We start from the raw sequence: 13,275 nt of genomic DNA on the forward strand, positions 1-13,275 counted from the left end.
TACTTGAATCATTTCTTTACACAAAGGAAATGGAAATCTGAACAAAATATTGTTGAGGTTGAAGGCTGGTGAATGGGTTGTGGGGATGATGTGCTGTAGATGGATCATTTTAAACTTGGGTTGCACAGATATTTCTCCAGCAGATCGGATAGCATCTCTGAGAAAGAGTAAACAGTTGACGATTCAGGCCACGACCCTTCATCAGGAAGTTTTCAGTGGCCACCCATTTCAGTTCTACTTCCCACTCCTATTCCTATATGTCAATTCTTTACTGCCAGGTTGAGGTTGGAGGACCAACACCTTGTATTTCATCTGGATAGCCTCCAACCTGGTGGCATGAACATCGATTTCTCAAACTTCCGGTAATTGCTCCCCCCTTCAGTACTTCACCATTCCCCATTCCTGTTTTCCTCTCACACCTTCTCTTTCCTCCCATCACTCCTCCCCTTCCTCCCCCTTCCCTTTCTTCTATGGTCTTCTGTCCTCTCCTATCAGATTCCTCCTTCTCTAGCTGTTCATCTTTTTCCACAATCAACTTCCCAGGTCTTTACTTCACCCCCTCCCCCCTTGGTTTCACCTATCACCTACTGCTTTGTACTACTTCCCTCTCCTCTCCTCACCTCACCTGATTATTCTGACTTCTCCCCTTCCTTTCCAGTCCAGATGAAAGGTCTCGGCCTGAGATGTTGACTGTTTACTCTTTCCCATAGATGATATCTGGCCTGCAAGGTTTCTCCAGCATTTTATGTGAGTGGTTTTGGATTTTCAGCATCTGCAGATTTTCTCGTGTTTGTTTCTTAGGCAGAGATATACAAGGTTGTGAGATGGGTAAGAGAACACCCTGAATAGCCAGGATTTCGTATAACAGTAGAAGCAGACAACTGGGGCTCAGATTTTGTTAAGGACTCAAAAGTTTTCATTCAAAGTAGTGCCGAATTACTAACTTGTGGAAGTAGCTAATTCTGGGGATCCTTATTATTTATTTTGTCTGAATGCTTTTCTTTCCTGTAATGACTTTTTCTCTATTAAGAAAATTTCTATATCATCAGCCCCATTACTATCTCCTAGGTGACAATGTCATTTTCTCCGAGCTTCCTTCAGCGCCTGGAATACCTGTTGTGTATCGTACACCTGAGCAGCGGGCAGAACATTCTGATAGTCTGAATTTAGATAGGTAAGTATAATTTTGGAATATGAAAGTATTTTTAGCACCTGAGCAATGGAGGGTGAGTCCATCAGGGTGGACTAAGGTAAAGCAAAGATGAACGATATTACAGAGGTAGAAGCTGACATCCAAAAATAGAATAGGATATTGAGGTTGTGACTAACCAAGTTTGGCCTGAAAGAGTAAGTGTGATTAGAAATATGAGATGTCACTTTAACCCATTGGGTATGGTTGAGTTCCAAATGAGGATAATTTCAGTTGACTACAGAAGAAGAAGATGTGAATAACAGTGTGAGGAAAAAGAGAATATATGCCATGGTGAGAGTAAGAATTGGGGCATTATACTGGATTTCATAAAACTTTAGAAGACTGTACCTGGAATACTATGTGCAGTTCTGGTCACCAGACTATAGGAAGGATGTGGTTGCACTGAAGAAAGTACAGGGGAGATTTGTTAGAATATGGACTATATTAGAGGATTTCATTTATGGAGAGTAATTGGATAAGCTAACACTTGATTTTCCAATACTAAAAGAAGGTTGAAAGGTGACTAAATAGAGGTATATAAATTTGTTAGACTACAGCTAAGGTAAGTAGTCAGAATAATTTTCCTATGGAAGGAGCATCAAAAACTTGGGTCAGTTTAAGAAGAAAGGAAGGGATTTTTAAAGGGGTTTTGAGACAAAAATATTATTATACAGATAATGATAGATATTTGCATCTTGCTCCCAGAGGAGATAGTAGAATCATCTCTAGTCCTATGTGTAAGTGGGATTAATTTAGATGAGTAAACAAGATCAACATGTTTGTGAACACAGCAGGTCAGGCAGCATCTATAGGAAGAGGTACAGTCAACATTTTGGGCTGAGACCCTTCGTCAGGACTAACTGAAAGAAGAGCCATTAAGAGATTGGAAGGGGGGAGGGGGAGATCCAAAATGATAAGAGAAGACAGGAGGAGGAGGGATGTAGCCAAGAGCTGGACAGTTAATTGGCAAAAGGGATATGAGAGGATCATGGGATAGGAGGCCTAGGGAGAAAGAATCATGGATTCTTAATTACCTGACTGGCAGACCACATGTACGTGTGCTTGCAACACTGGGTGTCCAACAGAGTGATCAGCAGCACTGGGGCTCCACAGGGGACTGTCTTGTCTCCCTTTCTCTTCACCATTTACACCTCAGACTTCAACTACTGCACAGAGTCGTGTCATCTTCAGAAGTTTTCTGATGACTCTGCCATAGTTGGATGCATCAGCAAGGGAGATGAGGCTGAGTACAGGGCTATGGTAGGAAACTTTGTCACATGGTGTGAGCAGAATTATCTGCAGCTTAATGTGAAAAAGACTAAGGAGCTGGTGGTAGACCTGAGGAGAGCTAAGGTACCAGTGACCCCTGTTTCCATCCAGGGGGTCAGTGTGGACATGGTGGAGGATTACAAATACCGGGGATATGAATTGACAATAAACTGGACTGGTCAAAGGCTGTCTACAAGAAGGGTCAGAGCTGTCTCTATTTCCTGAGGAGACAGAGGTCCTTTAACATCTGCCGGACGATGCTGAGGATGTTCTACGAGTCTGTGGTGGCCAGTGCTCTCATGTTTGCTGTTGTGTGCTGGGGCAGCAGGCTGAGGGTAGCAGACACCAACGGAATCAACAAACTCATTCGTAAGGCCAATAATGTTGTGGGAGTGGAACTGGACTCTCTGATGGTGGTGTCTGAAAAGAAGATGCTGTCGAAGTTGCATGCCATCTTGGGCAATGTCTCCCATCTACTACATAATGTACTGGTTGGGCACAGGAGTACATTCAGCCAGAGACTCATTCCACCGAGATGCAACACAGAGCGTCACAGGAAGTCATTCCTGCCTGTGGCCATCAAACTTTACAACTCCTCCCTTGGAGGGTCAGACACCCTGAGCCAATAGGCTGGTCCTGGACTTATTTCCTGACATAATTTGCATATTACTATTTAATTATTTATGGTGCAACTGTAACGAAAACCAATTTCTCCCAGGATCAATGAAGTATGACTATGACTAAGAAAGGGGGAGGAGGGAAGCCCAGAGGATGGGCAATAACGGATGGGGTATGAGGGGGAGGTGGGGCATTAACGGAAGTTAGAGAAGTCAATGTTCATGCCATCAGGTTGGAGGCTACCCAGATGGAATATAAGCTGTTGTTCCTCCAACCTGAGTGTAGTTTCATCTTTCCAGTAGAGGAGGCCGTGGATAGACATATCAGAATGGGAATGGGACATGAAATTAAAATGTGTGGCCACTGGGAGATCCTGCTTTCTCTGGCAGACAGAGGTTAGGTGTTCAGCAAAACAGTCTCCCATTCTGCACCGGATCTCGCCAATATATAGAAGGCCGCACTAGGAGCACCAAACACAGTATATCACCCCAGCCGACTCACAGGTGAAGTGTTGCCTACCTGGAAGGGCCATCTGGAGCCCTGAATGGTAGTGAGGGAGGAAGTGTAAGGGCATGTGTAGCACTTGTTCTGCTTACAAGGATAAGTGCCGGGAGGGAGATTGGTGGGAAGGGATGTGGGGGGAACGAATGGGCAAGGGAGTCACGTAGGGAGTGATCCCTGTGGAAAGCAGAGACGGGGGGGGCGGGGGGAGGGAAAGATGTGCTTAGTGGTGGGATCCCATTGGAGGTGGTGGAAGTTACGGAGAATTATATGTTGGACTCGGAGGCTGGTGGGGTGGTGGGTGAGGACAAGGGGAACCCTATTCCTAGTGGGGTGGCGAGAGGATGGAGTGAGAGCGTGAAATGGGAGAGATGCATTTGAGATCAGAGTTGATGGTGGAGGAAGGGAAGCCCTTTTCTTTTAAAAAAAAAAGGAGGACATCTCCTTCATCCTGGAATGAAAAGCCTCATCCTGAGAGCAGATGTGGTGGAGACGGAGGAATTGCGAGAAGGGGATGGCATTTTTGCAAGAGACAGGGTGAGAAGAGGAATAGTCCAGATAGCTGTGGGAGTCCGTAGGCTTATAGTAGACATCAGTAGATAAGCTGTCTCCAGAGATTAAGACAGAAAGATCCAGAAAGGGGAGGGAGGTGTTGGAAATGCACCAGGTAAACTTGAGGGCAGGGTGAAAGTTAGAGGCAAAGTTAATGAAGTCAACGAGCTCAGCATGCGTGCAGGAAGCAGTGCCAATGCAGTCGTCGATGTTCTGAAGAAGTGGGGGGCAGATACCAGAATAGGTTTGGAACATGGATTGTTCCACAAAGCCAACAAAAAGGCAGGTATAGCTGGGACCCGTATGGGTGCCCATGACTACACCTTTAGTTTGGAGGAAGTGGGAGGAGCCAAAGGAGAAATTATTAAGAGTAAGGACTAATTCCGCTCGACAGAGCAGAGTAGTGGTAGAGGGGAACTGGTTAGGTCTAGAATCCAAAAAGAAGCGGAGAGCTTTGAGACCTTCATGATGGGGGATGGAAGTATATAGGGACTGGACATGGTGAAAATAAAGCAGTGGGGGCCAGGGAACATAAAATCATCGAAAAATTTCAGAGCATGAGAAGTGTCACGAACATAGGTGGGAAGGGATTGAACAAGGGGGGATAAAGCATTGTCGAGGTATGCAGAAATGAACTTGGTTGGGCAGGAGCAACCTGAGACAATGTGTCTACCTGGACAGACAGGTTTGTGGATCTTGGGTAGGAGGTAGAAACGGGAAGTGGGTGTGGGAACTATAAAGTTGGTAGCAGTGGATGGGAGATCCCCTGAGCGGATAAAGCTGGTGATAGTGTGGGAGACTCACTTTGAAGGACTCTTCATCTCATGTCCTTTGTTGTTGATGTATTTATTTTTTATTATTATTTATTTATTTTTATATTTGCACAGATTTAGTGAGGGCTAGTATATGATGACATATAGGTACTTAGATAATAAATTTACTTTGAACTTAAATTTCACGCTCATAAAATAATGCTAAAAATGTATTATTGATAGAATTTCACTGATAATTTTGGTTAAAATATCAAATTATCCAATAATTTGAATTAAATAATGTAGCCAAAACTGTCCAGGAAGCATTACAATATAAACTAGCAAACAATTCTGATATGTATTTAATATATCAGTAATATTGTAAATATATTGTTTGATTAAGCTTTCTTTGTTTAAATAATTAATTATGATACAGTGCATGAATGGCATATGACATCACGTCACTGTGTTCGATGTGTGTGTCTTGCTTAAAGTAAAAATAGATTTACCTCCCAGCTGCTTTTGTGTTCAATTAGTTTTATGTTTGGAGTTCAAAGCGTAACACTGACAGGGAGGAAGTTTTTAACGAACCTGTGATGATTACCTACATGTTGAACTGCAGAGACACGTTCCAAATTTTAAAAATTGAGGCCTCCATCGGTCAGAGTTGACCATGGATATTGCATCCTCGATGTCTGGCTACACAAGCCTGGGCAGTACAATCTGGAGAGCAAGCTGTTGCCCATGCAGAGAGCTACTCCTCTCCACACATCTGATGAACCCAAAGGAACAGCAGAGACCAGTACAGTTTGGTACCAGCAGCAATGCAGGAGTTGCCAGTCAACATTGGACTCGATGTTGGACTGTCTTAGGGGCTCCGGCTCTGGGTTTGCTTCCAAAACCTTCCCCATGAGTGGGTATAGCTGCAAGGCAGCAGAAGGTTGAGATCACAGTTTTCCTTGTCCTAGATGAGCTGCCAACCACAATTGATGAGCCCCATCAGTCTGAAGCAACTGGTTTTAAGGCATCAGTAACCTGCCTTTGCCCATTCTGTCAGAAGAAACGGTTTCACTGGGCTTAGTAGTTAAGCCGCACATGAAGGCCAGAAGCTGGACTTGGTTGTCAAAGGCTATTGAGGCCCACACCATTGGGAGCATTTAATAGGTAGTGGGAGCTTGTCCCCATATCGCCCCTGGCTATAACAACCTTAAGGAACCAATAGCACAGCTAGAGATTGTCGAGTTTTTTTTTAAAAAAGTGCAGCACGTTTATTTTCCTTCAGAGCAGGACATGTTCTTGGCACAAGGTAAGTCAATCAAGTTAAAATGGCAGAAAATGGAAGCATTTGCGGGTTCATAAACAGTGAGTACTAGGTGATAATCATCTTTTAAAAAGCAGAAATGACTGCCTATGTTGGAAAGATTGATGCATTTGATTTCACAACTGATAACTGGATTTTATATACGCAACAGATTGACCACCATTTTGAACCAAATGAAATAGCCAATGAGAAATGAATACCAGTTTTACTGTGTGCTTTGGGTTTAAAGGCATACAGTTTGATTTGAAGTTGAACTGCTGATGAACCAAAATGAACTTTGCTGATATTGTGAAAGTAATGCAGGAATATTTAGAACCAAAACCATTGCTGACTGCAGAATGCTGTAGGTTTCATAAGCAAAATCAGAAGGAAGGGAATCCATTACAGTGTATGTGGCTGAATTGAAGAGACAGAGCATTGTCGGTTCATTGGGCTTAATGTTTGTTTAGTTTGTGGAATCTTATAAGAAAGCATTCAAAAATGTTCCTAACTGAAGTAAACTTGCATTTAAGAGCCATTGCAATAGCTGCATCAATGAAAACAGCAGACGGAGTTGCAATTGACTTGCAGTCAGGAATGAAAGTAAGGATGAACAAAATTGCAGCGTCTAGATAAAAAATAGGCCAGGCCGAACATATTGTGTGGCAGGGGCTACATTCACCAGACCAATGCAGGTTTAAAGGTGAAACTTCCAGATAGTAGAACAAAGTTGGACAAATACAAAGAACATGTCAGGCAGACAAAAATAAATGGACTGCACAGGAAAAAGAAAAAGCTAAGATATCAAGTTGCACTTTCAAAAGGAGCATTAATATTAGATTGAGGACATGCAATCCTCTTTTATTGTCATTTAGTAATGCATGCATTAAGAAATGATAGTTTCTCTCCAGAATGATAACACAAGACAAACCGACTGAAAAACTGACAAAAAACACATAATTATAACATATAGTTACAACAGTGCAAAGCAATACCGTAATTTGATAAAGAACAGACCATGGGCACGGTAAAAAGTCTCAAAGTCTCTTGAAAGTCCCATCAAATCATGCAGACAGTGAACCTCCAGCGCCGCAAACTTGCTGATGCAGCATCCTGGAAGCATCCGACTACAGTCTGACTCCAAGTCCGTCCAAAAACTCCGAGCCTCCGATCAGCTCTCTGACACCGAACACTGAGCACCATCTCTGCCGAGCGTTTCGACCCTGGCCCCAGCAACAGGCAATAGGCAAAGCCGAGGATTTGGGCCTTCCCTTCCGGAGATTCACGATTGCACAGTAGCAGCAGCAGCGAAGCAGGCATGCACACTGTTGATGAAAGATCTGAAATGAAGAGAGTGCTGCAGGATTGGGTAGCCTTGAGATTTGTCGTGAGAAAGCTAACACGAAACAAGCAATATGGCTTACACCAGAAGTAAACGGCAGATTAATTAAAATGGAATTGGATACCAGCTTGGCTGGGGTCTGTTTCAGTCATTCCAGAAAATGAGCTTGAATGGCATTTTGAAGATACTAAACTGAATCTTGCAGATATTCAGCTAAGAACCTACAAATGGGAAAAAAATAACTCCTTTGATAATGACATTTGTAACAATGCAATACAACATCCAGCAAGCCACATTGGGCTCGTGTGTGGTGAAAACAGGAAGGCCAGCATTGTGGGGACAAGAGTGGCTGAGACATCTCAATTTGATTGGACATACATCCACCATTTGCATGCCACATCCCCTATAATAGTCAACTGAAACAGAATTAAGAAAGGTACTGAGTGTTGCCAAAACCATCTCCATGTTGCCCACCATTGGACAAACAGGTGTTGGAGCCAACCTCTGTGCCTCTGGTTGGAAAGCATATTGGACCAAGGAAGAACCACGCTGCTCAGAGGAGTCGTGAAAGTGACGAAAGCAATTATCCGACTGGAATAGTTTTTGTAAGCAACAGATCTGAGAAAGCTTCTGATATTTTAATCAGGCAGTTACATTCGAAATGTGGCTTGGTTTCAAGCTGGAAGAGAGTTTAGGAAACTTCAGGAAAGTTGCAAGCATTCAGCTTTTGTGAGTATAAAGAAACATAATCTACTCTGTGTGCATTAATGTTATTGCATAACCTTCAAGAGGGAGATAAAAAGCTATTTGTAAAAGCAGATGCAAAGATCAATGCCCAGCTAGATGAATGGAAGGCCAAAGAGAATCAATGGAAATACGAAAACAGAGAAACGCACATCAAATAACTGTGGATGAGGAAACCAGATTGTAAAGGGAGCAATAGGATTGATAAGAGAATGCTCCAGTGAGCTAAATGCACCTTCCCAAAGGTACACACACACACATCCTAGAAAAAAGACAAAGGATGACAGAAGTGCTATGACGTGGAAGAGGATAAACAAGACCTAATTTCTTGAGAAATTAGCCATTTCAGAGATACAAGACTCTGGAAGAAGAAAATGTCAGGCGTGAAATAGGAAGACATGAAGTTGAGGAGGAGAGAAGAGACAGAGGACATGAGTGAGAAAGAAAAAGGTGAGAAAGAAGGAAGCCATGTGCAAAAGAAAAAAGTGGATAAAGAGAGCAAAAGAAACCAGGACGGGAGAGAAGCAAAGCTTGAAATTCTGTACATCCAGAAAGGAAAGCAGATGAAAGGTGGCTAGAGTTGTCAGAACCACTTCCTGCAGTCTACGAATCAACTACAACCACTGCAGAGGAGGCCCCAGAACCTGACATTGTTTCACAGCCACGTCTTACCTGCCAAGCAGAGTGACTTCCCTTGTCAATAAAGACATTATCCCACAAGTGTAAAAAAATCCTCCACAGTAAATAAATTTTTAGGCCTGAATGGGACAATTTAAAATTTACTGTGCTGTGGATGTCTATATAGAAGTTCTATTGTATAGTATACTGTGTAAATATAGTGTATGTGTATAAGTTGAGATGCATTCCATATTGAGTTGGAATTTATAGCTAAGCTGGGAGGAGTGTTGTGTATTTGATATTTCAGTAATATTGTAAATATATTGTTTAAGCATTCTTTGTTTAAATAATTCATTATGGTGATATGTACAAAGAATGTGAATGGTATATGTCTACACGCCACCATGTCATACGTGCGCATCTTGCACACACAAATTGAAGTTATACATGCATTATGGACACCCCACGCACCCCTCAAACAAATTTTTCTCCCTCCTGCCATCTGGCAAAAGGCACCGAAGCATTTGGGCTCTCACGACCAGACTATGTAACAGTTTCTTCCCCCAAGCCATCAGATTCCTCAATACCCAGAGCCTGGACTGACACCAACCTACTGCCCTCTACTGTGCCTATTGTCTTGTTTATTGTAATGCCTGCACTGTTTTGTGCACTTTATGCAGTCCTAGTTAGGTCTGTAGTCTAGTGTGGTTTTTATGTTGTTTTATGTAGCTTAGATTAGATTATGAGGACACTCAGTCCTTGTTTATTGTCATTTAGAAATGCATGTATTAAAAAATGATACAATGTTCCTCCAGAGAGAGATCACAGAAACACAAGACAAACCAAGACTAAAACTGACAAAACCACATAATTATAACATATAGTTACAACAGTGCAAAGCAATACCGTAATTTGATAAAGAGCAGACCATGGACACGATAAAAACAAAGTCTCAAGTCCCGAAGAGGTTTTGTATTGTTTCATGCAGCACCATGGTCCTGAAAAATGTCTCGCTTTTACTGTGTACTGTACCAGCAGTTATGGTCGAAATGACAATAAAAAGTGACTTGATGTCTTCCTTTCAATTAGTTTTATGTTTTGGAGTTGCAAAACATTACAAATTCAAATAAATTGTTTGAAGTGAGAGGAGTGGAATAAGGAGTGTGTTGTGTGTTAATGATGACTGAAATCCAAGTTCGACATATTCACTGTCAGACCCCTCATTCAACGGAGTTACCTCTTGGAACTACAGTGGATTAATGTCAACCAATGTTTCTACATGAGTTATGAAAGGTCAATTCATATGCCTACCAAAGTGCACTGTTTCTCAATAAGCTACAAAGACTGAGCTTTGAACCCTTAGCTCCCATTTCATTGGCAAAATGTAAATGAATCTTTACACTAAGTGAAGTGTGTATGCAAGCATTTATTAGAAATGCTCAGTGATATTTATTGTAAATTATGATTGTCATGATTATTGTGTTTTGTAACTCCAAAACATTAAAATAATTAAAAGGAAAAGATGGGAATCGCAATGTGATTCTAACTTTGTGTTTATTTCAAGCGAGGCACAAACTTTATACCTGGTAGCCTCACGACATATACAATTCATGTATTTTTACATTTGGCCCAGAATGAATGAATTAAATGAACAATAATATATTTACAATGTTACTCAAATATTACTGAAATATCAAATACACAACACCCCTTCCTGCTTAGCTATAAACTCCAACTCAATATAGAATGCATCTCAACTATATAAACAGTATACAACATGAATTAACTACTGTACAGGCATCCACAGCATAGTAAATTTTGTGGAATGATTGAAACAGCTGAGCCAGTGTCCAATTCCATTTTAATTGATTTGCCTTTCACTGCTGGTGTGGTGTAAGACATATTGCTTGTCTCATGTTAGTTTTCACATGGTAAATCTCATGTCTACTCAGACAGTTACCCTGTTATCAACAACATGCAGAGTACTGCTCTTTTTGAAATTGCAACTTGACTTTTTAGCCTTTTCTCTTCCCTATGCAGTCCATTTATTTTTTACTGCCCGACATGCTCTTTGTGTGACCTCCATTTTTTGCATGTTTCACCTTTAAATCTGCTTTGGTCTGGTGTATCTAAGCCTCTGCCATAATGGTAACACAATTTGTTTGACCAGGCTGGTTTCTGTTCAGACATTGCATTTTTGTTCATGCTCAGTTTCATTCCTGACTGTAACTCAATTGTGTCTCTGTCTGTTGTTTCCATAGATACAGCTATTGCAACTGCTCTTTTAAATACAAGTTGTGCTTCATTTATGTACCATTTTTGAACGCTTTCTTGTAAGATTCCACAAACTAATTGATCTCTCAGTGCATCATGAAGCTCATACTGAATTCACAATGCTTAGACAACTACTTCTATTCAGCCAGGTACACTGAAATGGACTTCCCTTCCTTTTGATTCAACTTATGAATGCATTACTTTCATGATATTGGCTAACCTCATTTCGGCTGGTATGATTGGAATAGTTAAACTTGGAAGCAAACTGTATGCCTTTAAATCCAATACAGTCAGTGCACTTGGCACTTGCTTCTCATTGGTATTCCATTTGCTTTAAAATTGAATGTGTCTAGTTTCTGCTTTTTTAAAATGATTATTATAACCTGGTACTCACTGTTTATGAACCTATGAATCCATTTTCTGCCTTTTTAAACTCAATCCTGTCTTCTCTTCTGAAGAATACATGCTGCCCTGCTTTTTTTCGACTGGACAGCTTCTCACTATGCTTTTTTAAAAACGCGAACATCTCACAGGTAGGTCATCATCTCAGATTTGTTTTAAAAATACCTTGTCACCACTATTATATTTTGTAATTCTAAAACATTCAACTAATTAAAGGGAAAAGATGGGAGTCCGAAGTGTGATTCTAACTTCATGTTTACTTTAAGCGAGGTGTGCACTTACCACATGGAAGTGTTATGACGTATGCAATTCACTTACTTTTGCATATAACCCATAATGACTTAAATGAACAAGAATGCTTAATCAATAGATTTACAACATTTCTCATATATTACTGAAATACTAAATAGATATCAATGATCCAGCATGTTCAGTAGAAGATAACTGAGCTATCTCTAAAAATCAATTATTTGAGCTTTCAGATTTTAAGTTTGTTTTAAATGCACAGCTTTTGTTGAAGTGGAAATCAACCTCCTAGATAGTATTTCACTGAACTGAATACCTAATTCATTATCTTCCATCAGCAAATTCAAATCTTTATTTGTTGACCAGGCGAAATCTAACAGTCTGTCCGATACTGAAGGGTGAGCAGCAACTTCGCCTGTTGAATTTCCAGCACAATCTGATTACTCAGATAGAGCACATTTCCAATCTGCGTCGCCTTATCTTTTTGGATCTATACAACAATCAGATTGAGGAAATCTCAGGTCTTTCTTCTCTGAAGTCACTTCGTGTCCTTATGCTGGGCAAAAACAGGTACAGAATTCTTATATTTACTGACTGTAGGTTGTTTTATCACAATGCAAAGCTCAGTCTCGTGATAGCTGTTTAGAAATGGGGTGCAGTATTGAAAGATTATCCAGAGCACAGATGGTCAGAAGCAGTTTGAAACATGATAATCTCTAAGCCACTGAAATCACAACTGTCAGAATCAGAATCAGGTTTATTATCACTGGCATGTGACGTGAAATTTGTTAACTTAGCAGCAGCAGTTCAATGCACGACATAATCTAGCAGAGAGAAAAAATAATGATAAATAAAAATAAAATAATAAACATGTAAATTAATTACATATATTGAATGGATTTTTTAAAACATGCAAAAACAGAAATACTGTATATTTTTTTTTTAAAAGTGAGGTAGTTTCATATCTTGGGATTAAAATTACTTGTAAATACAAAGATTTATTTAAGACTAACTTTTTACCATTAATAGACCATATTACTCAACTTTCATCTAAATGGTTTCCCTTATATTTAACTTTGATTGGTCGTATTAATGCAGTTAAGATGTTTTTTTTGCCAAAATTTTTATATGTGTTTCAGGCATTACCAATTTTCGTTCCAAAATCTTTCTTTGATAAAGTTGACTCTAAAATTTCTTCATTTATTTGGCAGAATAAGAATCCGAGACTGGGTAAAATACATTTACAGAAAGCTAAGAGAGATGGAGGTTTAGCATTACCTAACTTTAGATTTTATTATTGGGCTATTAATATTCGACATATGAAATTTTGGTTACTTGACCAGGACACACTATCTATTCCTAAATGGGTAGCATTGGAATTACAATCTGTTCAGGGTTATACACTTGGTTCTATTTTAGGCTCCTCTCTCCCTTTTGATTCGAAACGTCTTAAGCAGGTCTCTAA

At 40.4% G+C, this 13,275-nt stretch overlaps 1 protein-coding gene across 3 annotated transcripts in view; it reads left to right on the forward strand.

Annotated features, from left to right (window-relative positions):
• LOC134358621 (leucine-rich repeat-containing protein 49-like) overlaps nucleotides 1-13,275 on the forward strand; it is a 130,535-nt gene that overhangs the window by 23,823 nt on the left and 93,437 nt on the right. For all 3 annotated transcript variants that reach the window (XM_063071072.1, XM_063071074.1, XM_063071073.1), the window contains exons 5-6: nucleotides 1,069-1,174; nucleotides 12,177-12,380. In XM_063071072.1, coding sequence (XP_062927142.1) covers nucleotides 1,069-1,174; nucleotides 12,177-12,380 — 310 coding nt within the window. The remainder of the gene's footprint in view (nucleotides 1-1,068; nucleotides 1,175-12,176; nucleotides 12,381-13,275) is intronic.

This window comes from Mobula hypostoma, chromosome 18, assembly GCF_963921235.1.
Source record: "Mobula hypostoma chromosome 18, sMobHyp1.1, whole genome shotgun sequence".
Taxonomy (NCBI): domain Eukaryota; kingdom Metazoa; phylum Chordata; class Chondrichthyes; order Myliobatiformes; family Myliobatidae; genus Mobula; species Mobula hypostoma.